Source organism: Capricornis sumatraensis, chromosome 5 (genome assembly GCF_032405125.1).
Source record: "Capricornis sumatraensis isolate serow.1 chromosome 5, serow.2, whole genome shotgun sequence".
NCBI classification, from domain to species: domain Eukaryota; kingdom Metazoa; phylum Chordata; class Mammalia; order Artiodactyla; family Bovidae; genus Capricornis; species Capricornis sumatraensis.
In genome coordinates, this window is record NC_091073.1 from 79,207,037 (window position 1) to 79,233,466 (window position 26,430).

General features: G+C 38.7%; 1 protein-coding gene across 1 annotated transcript; it reads left to right on the forward strand.

Moving 5' to 3' along the window:
• Window positions 1-71: 71 nt before the first annotated feature.
• Window positions 72-24,679, forward strand: STEAP2 (STEAP2 metalloreductase). Its single transcript, XM_068973052.1, has 5 exons — window positions 72-153; window positions 15,670-16,194; window positions 18,637-19,164; window positions 22,243-22,407; window positions 24,392-24,679. Exons 2-5 carry the CDS (start codon window positions 15,703-15,705, stop codon window positions 24,677-24,679), a joined length of 1,473 nt encoding a protein of 490 aa, XP_068829153.1. The 5' UTR covers window positions 72-153; window positions 15,670-15,702.
• The last annotated feature ends 1,751 nt before the right edge of the window (window positions 24,680-26,430 follow it).

Genomic DNA, 26,430 nt, shown 5'->3' on the forward strand with positions numbered 1-26,430 from the left:
GCGCGACCGCAGCGGCAGCCACCCTGCAAGCCGCCACCCGGAGGCACGGTCCCTAGGCCTTAGAGCCCGGGGAGGCCCCCGGGGAACCGGCACTGCTGGAGAGAGCTGCGAGGCCCGCCCCTGCCCGGCGCGGAGGGCGCGGAGGGCGCGGAGGTGAGTCTATTGGGAAGAGCGCCAGGCGCGGTGGCAGCTGCAGAGTTGGGGGGTCAAGATGCGGTCGGTGCGCCAAGCGCTGCATGCCTCTTTCTCAGGATTCTGCGGCGTCCGCTCTGAGCTTCTGGGGTTCCTGATCGCCTGGTACCTTGAGGCAGGGAGTAGGGAGGGAGTCTGTTCCGTGGATTCCGACCCCTACTTCCCCGAGCTCCCAGAAAGTCCTGGGGTTGGTTGGGCCCAGGAGAAGGGAGGCCAGGAGAGACACTGTCCCAGGTAGGATGTGGCCCAAGGGAACGAAGGGAAAGGACGTACAGGTTACCTTAGCCTGCCTGATACTCTTCTATCCACTTTAGGTTCATGCAGCGTATTTCACTGAAGATCCGGCAGCGCTGCTTTGCGAACGTGTATATCTTTCTAGTAGTCATTTTGTTTATTACCCAATGATGTGACGGTGGTGTGTTTAGGCCATTATGTGTTAGAAAGTAATTGGCCTCTTCTTTGAGTGTCCTAAATTATCTAAGCCCTGTATTCAGCCACAGCCAAAACTTGTTGAAAATTATGGCCTAAAAATCTTGCTCTTAAAATAGAGCAGAGAGATAAAGAGAATTTTTGTCGAGAGATTTCCAATTATTATCTTCCTTACTGCCTTAGAGAAGGATTGGTGTCAGTTTTTGCTCCTCAGGCAGTGCATTTTTTAGATGGAAAAACTTGTTCCAGGTCATGGTTAATTATCACTCATCACCTTGAAAGTGGGAGAAGTAGAATTTCAACTCCTGCCCCACCCCCACCCTCTTGACTCTGATTGGATTCTAGTCCTGCTAACAACCCCCGCGCTGGGAGCCTTTTTAGTTCTCTGCAAACCACATCCCCGCCACACCCACACACTTTTTTCACCTATATTATTTCTTCATCGTGTTGATCTCCATTTATTTTTTCTTTCTCTAAGTCTCTTTATTTTTTAGTCTGCAGCTGTCTCTGTTTCTCTTCAGAAGAAAAATACCCATCCTAGAGATTTTGCAGGATATTTAGAAACATAATTTGAAAGGCTACAGTTTCTTTGTCTTAGCTAGTCAGACTTGTGGGGGGGCAGTGTGAGGGGGTAAGGGGTGGAGAGGTGTTGAGGGAGTGAGACAAGATCAGTAATGATGAATTGAGCAAATTGTGCAGAAAGGAAATGAAAGGCTATATATCCAGGTCACTTTTTATTATCTAGTGACAGGGAAAACAGACTTATAGTGAGTGAGCAAAATTATATTTTAATACTGCAGTTTCAGTGAAGAACATATTCAGGGCATCAGGGAGATGCATTTATTCTGTGTTCAGCCAGGAACCATGACATTGACTTAACTATGACATTGATTTATCACCCCCTTTGGGCCTGTGGGCTTGCTGTCTTCATCAGCAAAATGAGGGATCTTTATTACATCTCTTTTGTCCATGACATTTTTGGATGCATTTGACAAGGAAGAATATTTATCTTATTCTTATGTACTATGTGTCAGAAACTGTGGAGGGAGTGATGGACAAGACAAACATGGTTCTACCCTCAGGGAGCTGATTTTCCAGTCAGGAAAATAGTAATGAGGGAGTTGGTGATGGACAGGGAGGCCTGGCGTGCTGCAATTCATGGGTTCGCAAAGAGTCAGACACGACTGAGTGACTGAACTGAACTGAACTAAAAGAATAATTACATAAGAAAGGAAAATTAACAGGGGCTCAAAACAAAACAAACTTGGAGTGAATCATTTTACTGAAGAGACATGATAGCCTGTTCACAGGATAAGAAAGTGATTGGTCCTTTCTACGTCAAGAAAAGGATTCTGTGACTGGAACATAGGGAGGAACAGTCATACAGGATGATATTGAAGAGTTATACTGGGGCTAGCTAGTCCATTCAGAGCCTTCAGGTCAGGTTCATGTAGGTCAGAAAGGTGTGTGAGTGAGGGCTGAGTTGTGTCCAACTCTTTGTGGCCCCATGGACTATAGCCGGCCAGGCTCCTCTGTCCATAGAATTTTCCAGGCAAGAATAGTGGAGTGGATTGCCATTTTCTTTCCCCGGGGATCTTCCTGACCCAGGGATTGAACCCATGTCTCCTGAATTGGCAGGCAGATTCTTTACCACTACCACCGCCACCTGAGAAACCTGTAGCTCAGAAAGGTGACTGTAGTTCAAAATGAAACATGAGGCCATTGATTTTTAAGGAGGGGAAAGATATCATCTGATCTGCATTTTAAGACAATCTTAGCTGCTACCTGGAGAATGGTTTGGAAAGAAGTGAAGAAAGAAGTAGAGAGACCCACTAGAAAATGTCTGCAGAGTTCAGGTGAAAGATGAGAGAGACTTGGATTAAGCTGGTGTCATTGGAGAGAGATTTTTAAGAAATATTTTGGAAAACAGAAGTTGGTGTTGGTTTTTACGTTAAGGGTGAGGGAAAGCAAGGACTTGAAGTTCACTTCTAGATTTCTGGCTTGACCAAATGATGGGTATGTGTGCTTAGTTGCTCAGTTTTGTCTGACTGTTTGCAACCCCATGGACTGTAACCTGCCAGGCTCCTCTATCTATGGGATTTTCCAGGCAAGAATACTAGAGTGGGTAGCCATTCCCTTCTCTAGGGGATTTTCCTGACCCAGGGATCGAACCCACGTATCCTGCTTTGCAGGAGGATTCTTTACCACCTCAGCTACCAGGGAAGCCCAAATGGTGGGTAATGATATCATTTACTGAGAGGAGAAAATTTGGATGAATGTGAATAGATCTGAGTAGAAAAAGCTGTTTCATTTTGAACCTGTTAAGTTTGAGATGTCTCTAAGGAGATCATAACAAAAGCTGCTTGGAAGGAGAAAAGGGATGGTGTCCAGGCCAGAAATGGACAGATGTCCTTTGATAGGTGAGATTGATAATGGTGAATTTAAGGTGAGCTGAGTTTTCAGATTTTTCTGTAGCAGCTTTCACCAACTTGAATACAGATAACAGTGAAAATGGATAGCTGGGTTCTTCCACAACTAGAGATTTTCCAAGTGGATGTGATGGAAAGGAACTATAACAGAATACTACTGCCTGGGTAGCTTAAACCACAGACATTTATTTCTCATAGTTCTGGAGGCTGGCAAGTCCCAGATCAAGACACTGGAAGATTCAGTGTCTGGTAGGGGCCCACTTCCTGGTTCATAGACTTCTCTCTGTGACCTCATGGTGGATGGGAAAAGAGAGCTCTCTGGGCTCTATTTTATCCAGTTGATAAGGGTTCCACCCTTGCGACCTAATCCCCTCCCAAAGGCTGTGCATACTAACACCCTCGCATTGGGAGTTAGGATTTCAACATATAGTTTGGTTAGGGTAATAAACATTTAGTGTGTAACAAGAGTCCATCTTTTTAAGTGAGTAATGATAAATACACACTGTGAAATCTAGGATAGATAAAGAAACCAGTAGAGTGAGAATATAGTAAACAGATCAGATTTCTCCTGCTATCTGGAATTATCAGTGTGAGTATTTAACTAAATTATTGGAAAGGCCAAGACATAGTGCTTGGAGATATCTGAGGTGAGGTGCAGGCAAAGATTCGTTGCCTTAGATGAAGGAAATGAGGCCATGAGACTGAATGGTTCATCCATTTGAATGATGAAGTGGTCGTCATGACAACTGCTGGGGCAGAGAGGAAGACTGTGTTAGAATTGGGGGCCAAAGTCATTAGTAATAATGAATAAGCCAGAAATCAGTAGATGATAGCAGTGAGCATAGGGAGAGGATGTTTAACTTTGCCATGAGCTTCAAAGGAACTTGGGGTTTGCAGGACAGAAGAAAAGTTCAGTAAAGCCTGCAAAGTAAAAAATACACCAACCTCATTGCCTGGCCCCAGAGAATTACTTTTTCTTGGTAACACATCCAAATCAGCAGGCTTTGAAAGTCATTAAGATCTCTGAGAACAACAGTCCTTTCAGAGTTATTATCATCCAACAATTAATGTTCTAGATGTTTGTGAAACAAATGTGGTTCTGTTTTATAAAATTAATATAGCACAATAGCTGCCATTCAGCCAGAGGAATGTCAAGGAAACTTCACAAAATTGAAAATCTTGGGAGGTGATGTATCTGAGTGTAATAGAATCCTCTTAGCTTGATGATATACTTCAGGTGGAAGCAGTGACGAATTTCTTCTTCTTGGGCTCTAAAATCACTGGATGGTGACTGCAGCCAGAAATTAGAAGACAGTTGCTTCTTGGAAGGAAAGCTATGACAAACCTAGACAGTGTGTTAAAAAGCAAAGATATCATCTTGCCAACAAAGGTCTGTTTTTCCAGTACTCATGTATTGATGCAAGAGTTGGGCCATAAAGAAGGCTGAGCACTGAAGATTTGATGCTCTTGAACTGTGGTGCTGGAGAAGACTCTTGAGAGTCCCTTGGATAGCAAGGAGATCAAACCAGTCAATCCTAAAGGAAATCAACCCTGAATACTCACTGTAATGACTGATCCTGAAGCTCCGATACTTTGGCTACCTGATGTGAGCAACTGACTCCCTGGAAAAGAGCCTGATGCTGGGAAAGACTGAAGGCAGAAGGAGAAGAGGACGACAGAGGATGAGACGGTTGGATGGCATCACTGATTCAATGGACATGAATTTGAGCAACCTCTAGAAGGTGGTGAGGGGCAGGGAAGCCTGGTGTGCTGCAGTCCATGGGGTCACAAAGAGTTGGACAAGACTTGGCAACTAAACAACAACAACAACAACATACTTCAGGGATTAAATGCATACATCAAGTCAAAGGTCCACTCAGGAAAACTGTGACCTTGAAATTTCAAGGAACCTGTGTACTACTTAAATCATACTGTTAAATAAAGCTCACAAATTTGAAGTGTCATACTGTTAAATATGTTAGCAATTCCCATTATTATATAGCTATTAGTCTTAGAAACTAAGAGTTTTGCCAAGAGAACGCACTAGTCATAGCAAACACCCTCTTCCAACAACACAAGAGAAGACTCTACACATGGACATCACCAAATGGTCAACACCGAAATCAGATTGATTATATTCTTTGCATCCAAAGATGAAGAAGCTCTATACAGTTAGCAAAAACAAGACTGGGAGCTGACCGTGGCTCAGATCATGAACTCCTTATTGCCAAATTCAGACTTAAATTGAAGAAAGTGGGGAAAACCACTAGACCATTCAGGTATGACCTAAATCAAATCCCTTATGAGTATACAGTGGAAGTGAGAAATAGATTTAAGGGACTAGATCTAATAGATAGAGTGCCTGATGAACTATGGATGGAGGTTCATGACTTTGTACAGGAGACAGGGATCAAGACCACCCCCAAGGAAAAGAAATACAAAAAAGCAAAATGGATGTCTGAGGAGGCCTTACAAATAGCTGTGAAAAGAAGAGAAGCAAAAAGCTAAGGAGAAAAGGAAAGATATAAGCATCTGAATGCAGAGTTCCAAAGAATAGCAAGGAGAGATAAGAAAGCCTGTCTCAGTGATCAGTGCAAAGAAATAGAGGAAAACAACAGAATAGGAAAGACTAGAGATCTCTTCAAGAAAATTAGAGACACCAAGGGAACATTTCATGCAAAGATGGGCTCGATGAAGGACAGAAATGGTATGGACCTAACAGAAGCAGAAGATATTAAGGAGAGGTGGCAAGAATACACAGAAGAACTGTATAAAAAAGATCTTCACAGCCAAGATAATCACGATGGTGTTATCACTCATGTAGAGCCAGACATCCTGGAATGTGAAGTCAAGTGGGCCTTAGAAAGCATCACTGTGAACAAAGCTAGTAGTTTGTGGAGGTGATGGAATTCCAGTTGAGCTATTTCAAATCCTGAAAGATGATGCTGTGAAAGTGCTGCACTCAGTATGCCAGCAAATTTGGAAAATGCAGCAGTGGCCACAGGACTGGAAAAGGTCAGTTTTCATTCCAATCCCAAAGAAAGGCAATGCCAAAGAATGCTCAAACTACCGCACAATTGCACTCATCTCACATGCTAGTAAAGTAATGCTCAAAATTCTCCAAGCCAGGCTTCAGCAATATGTGAACCGTGAACTTCCAGATGTTCAAGCTGATTTTAGAAAAGGCAGAGGAACCAGAGACCAAATTGCCAACATCCGCTGGATCAGGGAAAAAGCAAGAGAGTTCCAGAAAAACATCTATTTCTGCTTTATTGACCGTGCCAAAGCCTTTGACTGTGTGGATCACAATAAACTGTGGAAAATTCTGAAAGAGATGGGAATACCAGACCACCTTACCTGCCTCTAGAGAAACCTGTATGCAGGTCAGGAAGCAACAGTTAGAACTGGACATGGAACAACAGACTGGTTCCAAATAGGAAAAGGAGTACGTCAAGGCTGTGTATTGTCACCCTGCTTATTTAACTTCTATGCAGAGTACATCATGAGAAACACTGGGCTGGAAGAAGCACAAGCTGGAATCAAGATTGCTGGGAGAAATATCAATAACCTCAGATATGCAGATGACACCACCCTTATGGCACAAAGTGAAGAGGAACTAAAAAGCCTCTTGATGAAAGTGAAAGAGGAGAGTGAAAAAGTTTGCTTAAAGCTCAACATTCAGAAAACGAAGATCACAGCATCTGGTCCCATCACTTCATGGGAAATAGATGGGGAAACAGTGGAAACAGTGTCAGACTTTATTTTTGAGGGCTCCAAAATCACTGCCAATGGTGATTGCAGCCATGAAATTAAAAGACGCTTACTCCTTGGAAGTAAAGTTATGACTGATCTAGATAGCATATTCAAAAGTAGAGACATGACTTGCCAACAAAGGTCTGTCTAGTCAAGGCTATGGTTATCCAGTGGTTATGTATGGATGTGAGAGTTGGACTGTGAAGATAGCTGAGCACCGAAGAATTGATCCATTTGAACTGTGGTGTTGGAGAAGACTCTTGAGAGTCCCTTGGACTGCAAGGAGATCCAACCAGTCCATTCTAAAGGAGATCAACCCTGGGTGTTCTTTGGAAGGAATGATGCTAAAGCTGAAACTCCAATACTTTGGCCTCCTCATGTGAAGAGTTGACTAATTGGAAAAGACTCTGATGTGGGGAGGGATTGGGGGCAGGAGGAGAAGGGGACAACAGAGGATGAGATGGCTGGATGGCATCATTGATTCGATGGACGTGAGTTTGAGTGAACTCTGGGAGTTGGTGATGGACAGGGAGGCCGGGCATGCTGCAATTCATGAGGTCGTAAAGAGTCAGACATGACTAAGTGACTGAACTGAACTGAACTGAGTCTTAGAAACTAAAGAATTTTAGATTGAAAAGGACTGCACAGAGTCGAGTACAACTTTTTTAACAAAGGAAACTGAAATTCATAATAATAAGATGATTTCAGAAGCCTAGGCGTATTCTTTCTCCTTGATACCACATAAACAAAGCTTTCTATAAATGCCATAGTTTTCTCATTTATTTAGTCTGTATCACCTGTTAAGATCAAAAGAAAAGGTAGAGAATCTCTAGGGCCATTCTAGTCCAAGTCTGGGCCATGAAACTCTAGGGCCATGTGTATCACCTGGGGGCTTGGGAGAAAGGCAGGCTCTCAAGCCTCCTCCAGACCTAGAGAATCAGAATGTGGATTGTAGCAAGATCCTCAAGTGAACCTACCCACATTAAAGCTTGATAGTCGGTCCACCTGGAAACCCTTGTCTGCTCAGGTCAATGGAACCTATGATGCCTGAAGAATTGAGGAGAGAAGCCCCTAGTCAGTCAGAAGAGACACTCTTACTGGAACACTCTGAAATTTGAATGTTATGAAATAACAGGAACAAAGTATGCTGTGTGGTGGGATGACACATTTTAAGGAATGGCACTGTCCTTTCCAAAAAATGAAGAGAGGAAATTGCAAAATAGTGAGTGGACCTTCGGAGACAGCTCAGAGCCTGCAAGGGAAAGGGCTGCATTCTCCAGTTTCCAGCATCCACGGGCCACTGTTAGTCTCTTGCTAGGATTACTTTTCATTATTACAAAAAACAATGTGAAAAGAAATGTAACTGAGCATCAAAAAGCCATATCTGTTATCTCCAAATTCCCAAATGAGCATGTGGTTGAATCCTGCCTCTTTTGGTATAGTTGTTGTCAATCTTCACTGCGAATTAAAGCACCTAAGGATATCATTTAAAATCCTGATGAAAAAATCTCTTAAAAAATTCAGGCTGAACCTTAGACTAATTAAATAAAAATCTGGGGTTCAGGGGTGGTGGTGACGGGGTATCACTATGTGGTAAAGCTCCTCAGGTCACTGGAGGGTGAAGCTGGAGTTGAGAACCACAGCTTTAGAAGGTTGTTCTCCATTGTGGAAAGAGGCAGCTCTGAGACTGAGATTTTGCCTCTCCGCTTAAGCCAAGTAATAGATGCCTCTATTATACCCATAGTACCGAGCAGAATCAGCAAAAGACAGGCCACAATCTGCTGTGTGAAAGCCAGCGGGATGTTTAGGAAGAAGGATTGCAGGAAGAAGGATTTTTTTTTTAAAGAAGCATATACTAGTTTAAAAAACAAAAAAGAGGCATATGCTCTCAGCAAGTTTTTATCAAAATTTGAGTAATAACAGTTATCGCTGGTGGGAATGTTCTAAAACTGGATTGTTGTGATGGTTACATAACTGTAAATATACTGAAAATTATTAATTTATACATTTTAAATGGGTAGATTTCATGATATGTAAATTACACCTCCATAAAGCTTTTTTTAGTTGCTATATATGCTTCAATATTTATAATTTCATCGTATTGTTTAGAAGACCAAGAAGCTAGTACTTGTTTGGTGTCACTGAAGTGTTAATACCTAGCTGAATGCCTGGTGGGTCAGGCTCAATAATACACTGGATGGGGGAATGGTTGGGGATGGATGGTATCCTTATTACCTTTGGCTGTGGACAGATTTCTAAATTGATTCTGAAATAAATAAATTGATGTCAATCATCAGAGATCCCTACAGTTGACAGCACCCAGTGGACACTGGTGCCTTTTCTAATCTGTTTATGGTATGGCATTGAAAGGGGAAATGGGTTTGTGTAGAGGCTAGAGTGCTAGACCTTTCATAGAAGATTATTTATTTGTAAGTTGCTACAACACAGGAAAACTTGTATTTGCTAGCCAGTAAAGATAGGTGTGAACTCCGGGAGTTGGTGATGGATAGGCAGGCCCGGCGTGCTGCAATTCATGGGGTCGCAAAGAGTCGGACATGACTGAGCAACTGAACTGAACTGAAAGATAGGTGTGGGCTTCTCTGGTGACTCAGTCAGTAAAGAATCTGCCTGTAATTCAGGAGACCCAGGTTCAATCTCTGAGTGGAAAGATCCCCTGGAGAAGGAAATGGCAACCCACTCCACTATTCTTGCCTGGAAAATCCCATGAACAGAGGAGCTTGGCAGGCTACAGCCCATGGGGTCACAGGAGTTGAAAATGACTTAGTGACTAAACCACCACCACCAAACATAGGTGTCCTTATCTCAAAGTATAATCTGCAACACGTTATAAAATGGGGAGATTATATCAGCCATGATATAACCTGCTATTCCCAGCTTCATTTGGGAATATGACATACCCCCTTGTCATTCAGTTTGCATTGCTATGAGAGTCCAGGTATGCACAAGACCCCTGACTGTGCTTGATGTAACAGGCTTTCTTATAAGGTGGATGGAAGGATGGGAATAGCATCTTCTGTGGCCTAAACATAGAGGAAAAGTGGGTGAGTGGGGAGGTCTTAGAAGGATGTTGTTACTTTAATTTATTGAAGATCCTAAAATATTTTTATCAACTGAAGTTGTCAGGCAATATATTTTAAAAATTGAATTTGTAGACTAACCTAAATTTAACCAGAAAGCTTTTTTTGCTTAAAATCTTCCTACCATGAATTAGATTGCTTTCTTTCCCTAGTAATTTCAACATAATAAACATATAAAGTTTTGTTTTGGTGATTTAGGACCTAGAAATATCATAAAATTATACCCATATAAAGGTATTTATTGAATACATACTGAGCCTAGGAAATATTTTGGGAGTTACTTGTAATTTTGCATATCTCATTAAAATTCAGGTTATTTGAAAAGTCTGGAAGGCTTGGAATTAGTTAGCATTATTTTGCTATAATGCCATTATATTTCTTTTCTGAAAATTCTTCAGTTGGTTCTAGAAAATATGAACACAAAAAGACACTCAGATCCAAGTATGAAATATTAATGAATCATTTGTAATTACCATAGTTTATAAACAGAATTTCAAAGAATAAATCTGCATAGTTTTAATAAAATTACTGTTTCATAATTTGAGAGAATGATTTTTAAATGAGGATGCATATAAATTATCCAAGAGTTTCAGCTGAAAGAATTTAATAATCTGACTTAAGTGGATTTAAATATTCAAATGGTGAACAGTGGTTGGACTGCATTACATTAGGGCAGTTATTCTCAAACTTTAATGTGCATCAGAACCACCTGAGGACTTTTTATAACAGATTGCTGGGCTCCACCCCCAGGGTTTCTGATTTAGGAGGTCTGGGATAGTGCCTAAAAATTCACATTTCTAACCAGTTCCCAGTACTGCTGATACTGCTGGTTCAGGGACCATACTTGGACAACTGCTGTGTTAAGAAATCACATTCTGATTTTTCAAGCAGAATTGCAGCTTTGCTTTTGGGCTCGTCTAAAGGACTTACAAATTTCTTCCAAAAAATGAAAGCCTAAAAAAAGAAAGACCCCACCTCTTCCCTCAAAGAAATTCTTTATTGTTTTAAACAGGTGAAAGTGAAAGTGAAAATCGCTCAGTTGTGTCCGACTCTTTGCGACCCCATGGACTATACAGTCCATGGAATTCTCCAGGCCAGAATACTGGAGTTGGTAACCTTTCCCTTCTCCAGGTGATCTTCCCAACCCGGGGATCAAAGCCAGGTCTCCCACATTGCAGGTGGATTCTTTACCAGCTGAACCACAAGGGAAGCCCATAAACAGTTGGGTTTTATGTTTATTTAAATACTGAGAGACTGTAGAGGTTATCTTTTTGCAACCCAAAGATCATGATAGTAAAATCTCTAATTTTATAAAATTAGATGGGATATTTGATATATCATCTGAGGATTAAGCAGACATCTCCAGCAGCCGAGAACTTGTCCAGTAAAATAAAAAGGAGGGGAGAGGATCTATATAGGACTGCCAACTCAAACAACTTTTATCACTATCCTTTTACAAAAAGCAGACATTTTGATCCCTAAAGTTAGTTCAGATATACTCTCAGAGGAAAAGACAATTTGGCAAATTGAATAATTTTATGAAAAACTCCCTACTGTATCCATATACTTTTTAATTGCTGTTGACCAGTGATAACTTCATATTTGGGAGCCAGTGCCCTAGTACTTTGCAAGTAAGGTCACAGAAAGCCAAATTTCATTTTGGGTCCTTGATGTTTTAACCTAGAATGAACCTGTAGTGTACCTCCCTTGAAACATTCTGTGTAATTTTGAGATTGTTTTGCAAGTACAATTCATATATATAGAATGATTTGAGGTAAGGAGACACCATATGATACTTTTCTCTCCCTGATTTTCTAGAATAACTATGCTCTGATCATACTATCTAATTCTTAATTATATGCTGATATGAATTTGTTTTTTTTTTCTCTTGCTTTTTAATTCAAGTATATCTTGTCTTTTCTTAAATGGAATGTAAACGTAAGTGTAAGCGCTGTGCTTCTCTTCTTTATATCTTCTGTGCAAAGTACACAGTGGCCAGTGGCCTGAATAAATTCATGCTGGACCATGGAAAAACAGATCTCCCTTTAGATTATAGTTGCATTACTCCTTATCAGTGGAAGTATACAATGTAAGGTATTCATGACTCTTACTTTGTAAATAGGTGAACCTTTTTCAGCTGTTGACATTATTAACTTCTTATAACCCCATTAAAAAAATATTTATTTATTTCACTGCACAGGATCTTAGTTGTGGCATGTGGGATCTAGTTCCCTGACCAGGGATTGAATGCAGGGCCCCTGCATTGGAAGCTGAGTCTGAGCCACTGGACCAAGGGAAGTCCCTTATAACCCCATTTTTTATGAACATCACAATTGTAAACTTCAGCTCAGCTGTTAACTAAGTGATCCAAAATGATGGCTTACAGAATTGAAAGGAGATTCATGAGATTTTTACTCCAGTGTCTCAGCACCCATAGTTTGTGGAGAGGAGGTGCTTTTTAGGTCTGTGTACAGGTGAGTTCCACAGGACCCACACATACTTCTTGGCTCTTTTTTCCTCCCCTCTAGAAGCAGGATATACCTTCACGGTATTTGCAGTGCCCCCACAGAAAATGGGTTGCTACCTGGGGGTTCTTCAAGAATTACCCAGCAATCAATCATGGTTTTTTTTTCATAGTATTAATAAAGTTATGTCTTTGGCTGGTTTTGATCTAAAATTTGGATTTACTGATGATTGATTAATAGCTATAAATCCAAACTATATAGCTTTGTCATTGTTGTTCAGTTAGTTCTAAGCCATGTCCAACTCTTTGCAACCCCATGGACTACAGCACACCAGGTCTCCCTGTCCCTCACTATCTCCCAGAGTTTGCCCATTTTGTAGCTTTGGGTTTACCTAAAACTATCTGAGCTATGATTCATACTTTGTTTAGAGTTAGTATTTCTTTTGGAGAATAAAACTAATGGGTGACTTTTGGTGATCTTGATAGTTTTAAGATATCCCATACAATGTTTGCACTGCAGTGTTAGAATTAGCAGAGGTCAAAAGACTTATATGTGAAGCTGAGTTGTGTTAACTACAAAGTGCACTGTCTTTGATAAATTGCCAAAGTTCTCTAAGCCTCTGTTTCCTCATCTTTAAGATGGGCATAGTATGTACTTCACAGCCACCTGAGAATTAAATAAGGTAATATATGTGAAAATATTGCAAACTAGGAAATAGTATGTGCCATCATCATATGCTTTCAGCAGTATACAAATAATCCATCTCTCAAATCCATTAAAAGTTGGTTTTTTTTCCTCATGAATGCTTTTACATTACTTAAAACCTTGATGAGAAGAGTCTCATTTATTAGACCAACATCTATTTATAGGCACAGTCATACTATTAAAGGGTTCAGTTAAAACTTGCCATTAGAAATACAATATGAATAAGGCCCAGACATGTTAGGACAGAGTCATCTATTAATATGTATAAGATACATGGTATTATGAGGTACCCAGAGATGACATTATTAGGCCCTAATGTATTTTTACTTGTTCACATTCTGATTTACAGAAGGGGTTTGAACTTACTTTGTCAAATAAGCAGATCAGTGATACTGTTTTTATTTTTGCTTTCATTTGAAAAGGTCTTAATCATCATGATTCTTGGATTTAAAGATTTTGCAATTCTTACATTTTGGGGGATGCTACAATCTCTACTCAGAAGAACTTGAGACTGGGATATAGGAAACTTGGTTTCCTGTGTGAGAATCTAGTAACTCTCTTTATCCTTAGATAATATATATGACTAGGGGTACGTCAGTCAGTTCACCTTGAATTGTTTAATGAAATGAGCATTGATTTAATTACTTCTGGTTTCTTTAACTGCTCCTGATTCTCTAAATACCAGGAATATCTCTCGGAGGATGCTGACAGTTCTGTACCACCTTAGTGCCTCTGACACCCCCTTCACCCCTGCTTTTCAGGGTGTGTGGGATCACCCCAAGGGAAAGCAAATAATTATTACCCCTTATAACTTGAAAAGTGTGAAATGAAACATGTAATAGACTAAAAAATAGTGAGTTTTCCCCTTTCCCAGGACCCAAGTTAGACATTGAGATGACATGGAGCAATTACTAGGAGTAATGCTAAGGAGCAATGACATGGCTGAAGAAGAATATACTAATACGAACACCACCATCTCTCTTCCACCTTGCCACTACCCCCATATCTTTCTTTAATTCCTTACAGGCACCCAAATGATACATACCTTGCTAGGTTGCCTGGGTTCTAATCCTGGTTTCTCTAGTTCCTCTTTTGTGACCTGGTACAAGTTATTTTCTGCATGTATCAGTTTTTTCGTCTGCAAAATTGGCATGACAATATTAGTACCTGTCTCATCGGGTAGTTGTGAGGATGCAGTCAGTTAATCTGTAAAGCACAGAGCTGGCACACAGTGTATGCTAGATGAGTATCAGGTAGTAGTAGTATCTTTCTAAAGATTAATTCACTGATATATTTGGAGTCATTGAACATGTTCTATTTCTAGGATAAAAGTTGGATTTTCCTGGCTCCAGTAATTTCAAATTCCAGTTACTAAAAACCAGAAAAACATGTTTTTTAAAAACATTCCACCTGTTCCTGTAAAATCCATTAAGTTCTCTGAAGAGATCCACATCTGCTGTTACTATAAAAGAAACTGAACATTGCAGATAAAATGGAAGAGTGTTTTTCATTCAGACCTAACAGTGACACTGATTCATGGCCATCTCAATAGTATTCTTGATTTTTTTCTTTATTTATTTTTTTGAATAGTATTCTTGAGCAAGTTACTACAAATATGAACTTTGCAGGTGTTAGTCACTAAGAAAAGAATTTGACAGATTTTTTCCAGAAAAAAATAACTTCATTATATTCAAGGCAACCGATGCAAAAAGAGGGAAGAAAAAGATTTCATAAGTATTGTGTAATTTAAGACCATAAACACATTACTAACCAACCCCCTTTATACGGGAAAACTTTCTCGATGATAAGTTAATGAGACATAAGGTGGATGATAGAAGTCTATAGTGTTTAATTAATTCTTTATTATATTTTGATGGCTACTTTTCTGAAAATGGTAAACCCCAGATTTCATTTTTTTTAGTAGCTGATTTAGCTTACTCTTATTTAATAATAAAGCTCTTACTAGCTACTTACTAGCTACTGGGGTAGTCCCAAATGACTCTAGACAGTTTGGGGTTATAAATGGTTCTTTGGGTTTTACTATTGTTTGTCTGTCTTCTCGTGTCTCATGAGCTATGATGAATCGTCACAGTCCTTCTTTACCTCTAGTGGTATTTCTGACTTTGCTGCCTCTGGTCTGCTGAGAAACTGAATTTTCACACTGGTTGCAGCTGTATTTTTTTTAAAGTTCTCCCTTGCTGAAAACTTCACTGTCTTTCCTTTTGTACTCTAGAGCCTTGCTGTTCAAAGAGGGGCCCCACAGACCAGCAACACTGGCATCACCTTATTAGAAATGCAGAATCTTGGGCCTCACTCCAGACTTACTGAATCAGAATCTGCGTTTTAACAAGATTCTCAGATGATTCAAATGCACATTTAAATTGGAGAAGCTCCAATTTAGCACATCAACTTCGTGACAGTTCATTTTTCTATTTTGAGATCCATTTCTGGCTTACAAATTGTGTCTTGTGGTGTTTGATGTTATATAGCTTGCCAGATTGTTTTACCTCTAGAAACAGGGATGTTGTTATAACATCTAAAAGTGTGTTCATGTTTGGTAATAAGTAATTGATGAATGCTTTATTTTCTCTCCCCTAGGATATCCCTGGTGATCTTGGAAGAGTCCATATCATGGAATCGATCTCCATGATGGGAAGCCCCAAGAGTCTTAGTGAAACTTTTTTGCCTAATGGGATAAATGGTATCAAAGAGGCAAGGAAGGTCACTGTGGGTGTAATCGGAAGTGGGGATTTTGCCAAATCCCTGACCATTCGACTTATTAGATGTGGCTATCATGTGGTAATAGGAAGCAGAAATCCTAAATTTGCTTCTGAATTTTTTCCTCATGTAGTAGATGTCACTCACCACGAAGATGCTCTAATAAAAACAAATATAATATTTGTTGCTATACATAGAGAACATTATACCTCCCTGTGGGACCTGAGACATCTGCTTGTGGGTAAAATCCTGATTGATGTGAGCAATAATATGAGGGTAAACCAATACCCAGAATCCAATGCAGAATATTTGGCTTCATTATTCCCAGACTCCTTGGTTGTGAAAGGATTTAATGTTATCTCAGCTTGGGCACTTCAGTTAGGACCTAAAGATGCCAGCCGGCAGGTATGTATGTATTTTTACATTTGATTCTTATTTAGCTGGTATTTTATACTTAAATAGGTAGACAAATATATACCTAAAAAATGAATTCTGATGCTCTCCCATGATTATCATTTTGAAAACTGTGTATGAGCTCCTGAAGATTCGTGTCCTGACCTTGTAAGGACATATTTTTATCCTCAAAATGATGTAAAAATCTGAGAAAATAACTTGAACTTTCTTATCATAATCAGCTAATTGAAGAAAAAGACAAGATTCATAGATGAATAATGGGCCATCTCCTTACTTCCTCAAAAATTAAAACAATCTCAAACATGTCTTTTTCCTTTGCCTCTCTTCCTCCCACCCTTTCTTCCTTCCTCCTCCTTTCTTTGCAAACAAAAAGACGTAAACAGTGTTTGCCTATTTGGTAAACAGTGTTCCATTTCTGCTTTTATAAGTAAACACATAGAGTAGTGCACCTTAAAAATCTTTCAAAAGTGTAGTTATGCATTATATTTGAGCAAGACGATAAAATACTTTTATCATTTTTGCCCATAAAGACAGTTGATTAGATGTCTTAGAAAATAAATTCAAGTATTTACAGCACTGTATGCGGCATATCACGCTTCCCTGGTGGCTCAGCAGTAAAGAATCTGCCGGAAATGCAGGAGACACCAAAGACATGGTTTCGATCCCTGGGTGGGAAGATCCCCTGGAGGACGGCATGGCAACCCACTCCAGTATTCTTGTGTGGAGAATCCCCATGGACAGAGGAGCCTGGCGGGCTACAGTCCCTGGGGCCGCAAGAGTCAGACATGACTGAGTAACTGAAGCTCAGCACAGCACAGCATGCTGCATGAGAGAGTCATGATGAACTACTCATTTTCAGGTGTTTAATTTGGTGTTTAGTAATTCAGGTGTTTAGTAAAAGAATATGTACTTTCCTAGAGACCGTTCTGAAGCCTTTTTTTCTTTTGCATATCCACCGCGGTTTAGCAATAGATCAAATCAAGTAAACAAGAGACCTGAATGTAATCCTTTGCCCGTATTAGTGATAATTTTAATATTCAACAAAATAAATTATGGAACAAGAGATTGTTCAATGTGAAATACAGAAAGAGTTTCATTTGTATTTTGTGCCTTTACATATGTTTGATTTATTCTTTTAGGTAAATTATAAAGTTTTATAATTTTTAGTGTTTTTCCCTAATGAATTAAATAAAAAAGTTTAATTGACCATTGTCACACCTGTAATAAACTGAGAATGCCTTTCCTTATTTCTTTCATATATATTTCCCTACCTTCACTGTTCCATTTTAGAAGTTCTGACAGTATAGACTTTTTCATTTACATGGATAATGTTAGATAAAATTAATAATCCTAAGAAGTCTACATTATTTCCATTATATAACTAGGTTTAGCAGGCAAGAATTTCAGTGTGGTCTGTTCCAGAGCATGTATATAAACATCTTCAGGGATATATTTAGGAATTTGTTTTCCCTGAACATCACTCAGAGATTTTATAGCAAACTTTTTCTAACACTAATCCAGGTTCTAACACTACTCCAGCATGAACTTGGTGTTCAACAAATATTTGTTGACTTCTCAACCGTATTACAATATATAAGAGTATTTGGTAGCTTGAAAGCCCACCCCCACCCCTATTGATCTCAATCACATCAAATGGCAGTTACTTTTACTATTTAAATTAACTAAGCCTAATAATGCCATTTTTCCCCACCAAATATATTATCCTCATTTAAAGATGAAAGAATTTCATAATTCTGACCAATGAAGTAATATACCTGAGATTATCCATGGTGTTGGTGAATTGGTTTCTAAGCCAGAAGGTAAACTTTATAAGTAGTATAGCATCATGACATAATTTAGAAGTTTTCATTGCAAATTCAACCATCTCATGCTCATTCACCATACTCATCTTTTCCCTTACTGAATAGCCATAAAGTGTATTGCTTGCAATCACTCTGGCAGAATCACTGCAGTCCTAGAACTAAGCCGTCCACCAAAGCCTGGAGAACCAGCCCCAGCCCATCTGCAGGAGTGTGGGAGCTGGATGGGGGAGGGGCACGGCCAGCAGCTTGAATTCCACCTAGACTACTGAAGAGAAGACCTTACTTACTTTATCTGTTCAGAAGCATGTGGTTTAGAAATTTTTCTTCCTGCCTCCCTTCCCCTGAGGACTTGGTCCCAGGTTCATGCTAGATTTTTCTGCATTTTCATTTCATGTCATCGAAGCTAGCAAGGACTTTGTTGTTTTTTTACAATACTATTTTAACCTATAAATAAACAGATTAATAAATTAACAAATGCTTTATCACCTTAGTTTTTTGTATCACTCAAGGTCATCATATGTGATGCTCCATGGATTAAATGGAGCATGTGATTATTACCATTTTTATAAGCAACAATGGTAATGATGAGTCTTCTGGTTTTTTCCCACAGGTTTATATATGCAGCAATAATATTCAAGCTCGACAACAGGTTATTGAACTTGCCCGTCAATTGAATTTCATTCCCGTTGACTTGGGATCATTATCATCAGCCAGGGAGATTGAAAATTTACCCCTGCGACTATTTACTCTCTGGAGAGGGCCAGTGGTGGTAGCCATAAGCCTGGCCACATTTTTCTTTCTTTATTCTTTTGTCAGAGATGTGATTCATCCCTATGCTAGAAACCAGCAGAGTGACTTTTACAAGATTCCTATTGAGATTGTGAATAAGACCTTGCCCATAGTTGCCATTACTTTGCTGTCCCTGGTCTACCTGGCAGGTCTTCTGGCAGCTGCTTATCAGCTTTACTATGGCACCAAGTATAGGAGATTTCCACCGTGGTTGGAGACCTGGTTACAGTGTAGAAAACAGCTTGGATTATTAAGCTTTTTCTTCGCTTCGGTCCATGTTGCTTACAGCCTCTGCTTACCAATGAGAAGATCGGAGAGATACTTGTTTCTCAACATGGCTTATCAGCAGGTATGGAGCAAGTTTGATATTTATCTGATGCTAGTAAAATACTTGATTAGTACAATTTATAAAAACTAAGATTTAATATAGTGTAAAACTTTACATACTTTTAGCTCAGTTGGTAAATTATCTGCCTGTAATGCAGGAGACCTGGGCTCGGTTCCTGGGTCAGGAAGATCCCCTGGAGAAGGAAATGGCAACCCACTCCAGTATTCTTGCCTGGAGAATCCCATGGATAGAGGAGCCTGCCAGGCTACAGTCCATGGGATCGCAAGAGTTGGACACGACTTGGCAACTAAACCACCAAACCACCACCACCACCAAAACTTTACATACTTTGTAATATAAATGTTGGTATATTTAGGGAGGGGAAAGAATTATTCTTTAAACAAGGTTTTTGCATAGAATTATATGGCTAATTCAGAATAATTTATAGTTAAAGCTTCTGTCATCCCTTTCTCTGCAGAATAAAAGCAGAGAAGTGAAGAGTTGGGTTTTATTTTCCTTTTTTGTTACAACTGCAGTGATTACTTTCAGCATCAGTTAATTCTTTTATAATTGGCCATGTTCCATGAAATAATAAGGCAGCTTTTAGTAAACACGTACAATAAAATTAAGTCTAGTGAAAATATAAAAAAGAATAGCAAGTCAGGATTGCTGGGTTTTGTTATCAACAAGCAAGAAAGGTACTGGTTCCTCAGGTGAAGCTTTTCTGGCACTTAACTTGTAAAGAAAATCTCAGAGACAGCCTCGTAGAATTGGCTTAATGATGGCATAGACTGATTTTCCTCAACAATTTCCATTCAGTAAATATCAGGGGTTTCACTGAAGCTCTTTGATGTAGCATTTTTCAGTGAAAGATGAGCACAATATACCAAACACATGTGTAAGAGCTTTTGCATTTTATAAGGAAACAAAGCATTATGGTCCAAGTATGTAGCATCCAGTAATTACACTTGTTTAAACAATAAAACCTAAAATAATTTGAAAAAAAAATTACTAGATTGATGTTCTTTAAGCCATTTTCTCTAAAAACCACTTCACTTAAATGAATGGTAAGGCTTTGATATTGACTCTACCAGCTTCCTCACCTCCTTCAAGTCTTCAATTTGTTGACAAAAATAATAAATGATCAATAATCAGATTAGAAGAGAGTTTTATCCACACCAAGCTGAAGACTATAACCTGGGAAACAACCTCTCAGTAACTCTGAGGGGACTGCTCTGAAGAGGCAGGGAAGGAGCCAGAATGTATATGAATTTTTTAGCTAGGAAATAAGTGTGGTCAAACTTACATCCTTGATAAAGGATTACTGCTAATCACAAAAAACAGATATTTCAAGTTAATAATTTCAGTGTTTTTCTATGTATTGGAAGATGCAGGAACCTGGGGTCGTTGAAATTCTCCCAGAGGTATGCACCTTAACTATCTAGGGGCCAATATTTCATAGCCCAGAAAGCCTCATCCGTCTGTTTTCCTCCTGAATTCTCCTCATGGCCCATTGTGAACTGGGGCCCAAAGGGCCCATTAAACCCTTTATAAAACTTGATGGTGGGCAGCATTCTTTTTTTTAATGGTATAGCTGATGTACAATGTATGTTTGTACATAAGACAGGCTGTTCTTAGTTAATAAAGTTCAAACCAAATCATGTATGAGCCAGAATGACTTTCCCATACCTCAGAATGTGAAAATTTTTCCCATCAAGTCCTTATCTCCTCAGAAGGCTCTCATTGGACACGGTTTTACATTCTGCCACCTGCTTCTGACTCATCCCTGGCACTCCCAGCCTCTCCTACTTCCCCTGCTGTACCTTCTCTTTGTTCAGTAGTATTTTCCACCTTCTAACACACTTTGTGTTCTTTATTTACTGATCTCTGCCTTCTCTCGTCAGAATGTAAGTTCACAAGAGGAGGAGTCTTTGTCCATTTTGCTCACTGATATATGCATAATGCCTGGAACTGTGTCTGACACATTGTAGACGCTCAGAAAACATACTCATGGAATGAAGGGGTGAATTGGGAGGACAGGTATTAATAGAGAGATACAGGTTGTAGGCTCCAGGTTTACTGGGGTATGCTGTTATTCTGTATTGTTGTATAGATGCCAAATGAGATAGTAAGAACCTTTTCTCCACAGAGGAGCTCTGTGGCTTCTTTCAGAATGTTGGTATTGATTGCTTCAGTGAACTAGTGGCTAAGAAATAGCTTTTCTCTCTTTTTTTAAAACTTCAGGTACGGTTGCCTCAACTAAACTTCAGTTTGGTTACCTGGAAGTGGACAAAAAGTAAAGCTGGTATTAAGTTAGAACCTGTTTTCCTTGAATAGATCAAAGCTTCAACCCAAGGAATCCAAACCTTGGTTTATACTCTAATTATACTGTTTGCATGTAAACAGACAATTCTAAAAGTAGTTCCTATCCAGAATCTGACATATTCAGAGTTAAAGTCTGGCTTGATTATATGTGCATTATTAATGTAAGGGGAAGACATTTGGAAAAGTACTGCATGAGGCAACTAGACAGTTGAAAAGTATATTAATGAGGTCATTCAAGTAGATAAATATTTGTGCTCTGTAAGGCTTTATCCTTAGGGCAATTTCAACTTCCTGGGGAAAAGAAGGTAAGAAGAAAGAAGTAAATCAATATATAAATATTCTATGAGAAAGGAAGGAACAAAATTTAGAAATCCCCTGCTTGGATTCTAAATTGAACTAAGGCCAGAATATTCAACCAAGTTGAAACCAACTTCTAAAACTACCGGAAAACTGCCACTACTTCTTTAGTCTCCCTCTGGAACCAACCACTCAGTATTTCAGTGTTGGGACTCCAGAGTCCATGTCAGCACGATGTATTACAAATGTGTCAACTACCCTTATCACATATGGGTGAGGAAGGAGAGGACCTTAGTTCTCTTTCTGTTTAACTCTCTCGTCTCTTTCCCACACACCTGGAACAAATACCATCCAGTAATAGGTTCTCCATAACAGTTCATTAAATTGAATTAGCATTCTTAGGCCAAGAGTGAACTCTGTGCTGAATCAGTTAATGTTCTACCAAACAAAGGAAATTCACATTTGCTTTCTTGTTAGGTTCATGCAAATATTGAAAACTCTTGGAACGAGGAAGAAGTCTGGAGAATTGAAATGTATATTTCCTTTGGCATAATGAGCCTTGGCTTACTTTCCCTCCTGGCAGTCACCTCTATCCCTTCAGTGAGCAATGCTTTAAACTGGAGGGAATTCAGTTTCATTCAGGTACATGGTGTTTGTTTGGTGAGGGGATGGGTGGTACAGAATTTTAACTACAATTAAGTACAATTAAATTTTAAATATGTTCCTTATGAAAGAATGCCTCTGGGACTGCTGTTTATGCAAGTAGCTCGTGGAATATATGCTGCTAGAGGCCACGTTAGGACCATTCTGGTTTAGTTAGTAAAAGACGAGTACAGGACTTTACTGGAAGGTTTTGATAGCATTGCCTACTATGTTATAGATACAGGTTATTTTAAAAAGGAATAGAAAGTGGGAGGTGAGTCAGCTTAGATCAAATTTAATACCAAAGTCAATGTATTATTGGCCAACTGAACGGAGACTTATTTTATATTCTGAGTCATCTTAATCTGTCTAGAAAAGTTTCATTAGTTGTAATTCAAGTGGAGAGAAGCTCAGTCTGAATATTTTAAAGGAAATGTGTATATACACACAAACACAAGCAGTAACAAAACTAGGTTAATGGATTATGACAAGCAACCAGCCTTATGAATCTTGTTAGTATATGTATTTAGTACATCAGTTGTATACATATGTGTATGAGGGATTTCAAAATAACATTTGTTGTATGATAAGTTAAACATTCACTTTCTCTAGTAATAGCTCTTTAATGAATTTGCATATTTTTAAAATACATAATTCAAATTTAGACCCTTCCTAAATTATCATAAAACCAGTATTGGTTGTTTCCAAATGGTTTATAGCACAATATGCAGATGAGTGGCATCTGGTGGTACACTAACTTTTGGTTGTTTTGGGGTTTTGTTTTTTGCCTATTTGCTTGTGTTTTTTTTGTGGTCTAAAAACCTCATTCAGAATAAAGGGCCTATCCCTCATCTAAATTAATTTTTCCTTTTTGAGGGAAATAAAATGTGACTATTTTCCCAACTGCTAGTTTAATCCCACCTAAAAAGAAATAGAAGGCACTCTGATAAAACGTGCTAGACAGGTGCAAAGTATCATGATAAGTTTAGATGAGTAATTGCAAGCAGAACAATTTTCTGCTAGAGAGTTAATCCTTCTCCAGTGAAGTTAGACTTTACATTACTATGCTGATAGACTGCTACATTTTGTGTGACTTAGACCACTTCTCAACAAGCAGTTAAATATAATAAAGAGAACCCAAAATGCTGAACTGCTCGATTTTTAAACTGTCAATTTTTTAACAAAATACTCTTATAATCTCATTCAATATGGTCAGTAAAACCATTTGAAATTCTTTTTATGTTACACATTAATACTATAAGATTTTTCATATTTATGTTCAACTGTATGTGTGTATACCTATGAGAATGCTCTTTAGCATTTAATTATATGCATGTGTATATATGTATACATATATTACATATGTAATATATGTACTGTATTATATATAGTATATATATACACTCACATACATTTTAAAAAACATACACAACTGGTAGAAATGTGGAGAACCTGTAAAAGAAGTTTTCCAGTTTTTATCAGTATCCTTAAGGAAAAGCCAGATGTTTTGACCAGTAATCCCACTATTAGAAATCAGTTCTAAGGAACTAAACCAAAATATAAAAAAGGGCTTAAAGTGACATTATATAATAGTTGAAGAAGGTAAAAAAAACAGTAAATGAGCAACAAAAAGGAATGGTTAGGTAAATTATAGCACATCCATTCAATAGAATACCTTTTAAATTAAACTTATGTTTTCATGTTTAATGACATGAGGAAAAGCTCTAGATGTGATAAATAATCAGAATATTAGAATATATGTAATTTGGCCTTATTTGTGTAAAACAGTGTGCACATAAATGTGTAAGAAATATATGAAAATGTTAAAATTGTTTAAGTCAGTAGATAACAAAGAGTAACTCAATAGTTTAAGATAAAGTTGTGTTTTCAAAATATAAACATAGTATATCTGGATGGATTGATTTATGAGTTTGAATAATTTTGCTTCTTGTTCTCTTTCTCTTTCTTCTTCCCCTGTCCCAAGTCTACCCTTGGATATGTTGCTCTGCTCATAAGTACTTTCCATGTTTTGATTTATGGATGGAAACGAGCTTTTGAAGAAGAGTACTACAGGTTTTATACACCACCAAACTTTGTTCTTGCTCTTGTCTTGCCCTCAATTGTAATTCTGGGTAAGATTGTTTTACTCCTCCCATGTATAAGCCAAAAGCTAAAGCGAATTAAAAAGGGCTGGGAAAAGAGCCAATTTCTAGAAGAAGGTATTGGAGGAGCAGTTCCTCATCTCTCACCAGAGAGGGTTACAGTAATGTGAGGATAAATGGTGCTCCCTGCTGCTATATGAAGTTCTCCTCATGCCATTGTTTCTATAACTTCTTTTATCTTCACTTGCAAGTGCACTGTCAAACTGCTGTGGGCTGAAACCTGTTCAGTGGGATCTCAACTGAATTAATGGTAGAATTTTCTTCCAATTTGTTTTCCCTAATGTCACATTTTTGCCAATATGAATTTTTGTAGTCAATTTATGTTGAAACATAGGTATGTTTTGTTTTGTATAATTGTAATGCTATTGTTATTTTAATAAACTTTATTCCATAATCAGGCAGAAATATTTGTAGTTAATAGTACAGATACAACATAATGTTAAAAAAAAAAAACTGTGCAAACCAGCAGAACTTCAAGTTTTAATATAATGTGATGGATATTTTTTCCTGGAGCTTAAGTAAGATTCTAATTATTATTCAGCTTAAGAAATAAAACTGCATAACATACATTATTTTTAAGAAGGGAAACCTTAGGTTAGCATCTAGGTAAGAGTATATGTTAACATCCCTATATTTCTTTCAAAGATAGGGTTTGAACCAATGTGATCTGTGAACAAACACAAAGAGACAAACTGAACTTGAAATTATATTTAAAATGCATTGTGGACATGAAATATATACTGATAATGTATACCTCATGAAAAGTTTTATTCTTTATCTTGTTGCAGAACAGTTTTATTTGCATATTAATATACTGACCCAGGGAGAAGACAGTTTAATATATGGCCTCCAAAACTGACTTTTCTAATATAATACCAATCCTGGGAATCTTATAATTATTTCTAGTTAGAGGGAAAGTGTTAAGTTTACATACAAGTAGTTGTTTATCAGCTGGTTTTTGCTGTTGCACCTTAGCCAGTCATATTCTGAATGATATAGGATTTTACTGACATTCATTAAGGGATTATAACATGCCAGGCACTGTTCTAAGCACTTTACTTATATTTTCCCATACAGTACTTACAACAACCCCTTGACAGAGGTGGTTATTATCCTCATTTTACATATAAGGATACTGGATGGAGTTAAGTAATTTGCTCAAGGTCATTCCAGAGCTAGTATTCAAGTCCAGGCAGTCATATTTCAGAGGCCACGGTTTTAGCCTCTAGGCTGTATGGCCCCTGCCCCATTCCCATGCATTCCAATCTAGATCTTTGGTATAAAGGCACTGACATTCTTTACAGTGTGTCGTGTGTGTCAAAAGATATGTGAAGATATAATTGTAAATTTATCCTTGCTTGGGGATATAATTCACACTTACCCTAGGAAAGAATCTTGCCTGGGACAGGACCCTAGAGATCAGTGGCAGTCCATACACCTCTTTATGCAGTAAGGGACTCCAGTAGAGATAGGACTGTAGTAGTAGTTAACAGCAGAGGTCCTACAGAGTCTTAAAAAGTCCCTGTAGATTTGGTCATCTCTTTTCTCTCTTCTTAAGACATCCTCCTGCCTACTCAGCCATTCATTAGGGAGCAGTTTGCAACTATGAAGGATATTTAGATGAGTGGGTTAATTATGAATCTACTCTAGAGATATGCTGCTGCTGCTGCTAAGTCGCTTCAGTCGTGTCCAACTCTGTGCGACCCCATAGACGGCAGCCCACCAGGCTCCCCCGTCCCTGGGATTCTCCAGGCAAGAACTCAGGAGTGGGTTGCCATTTCCTTCTCCAATGCATGAAAGTGAAAAGTGAAAGTGAAGTCGCTGAGTCGTGTCCGACTCTTAGCGACCCCATGGACTGCAG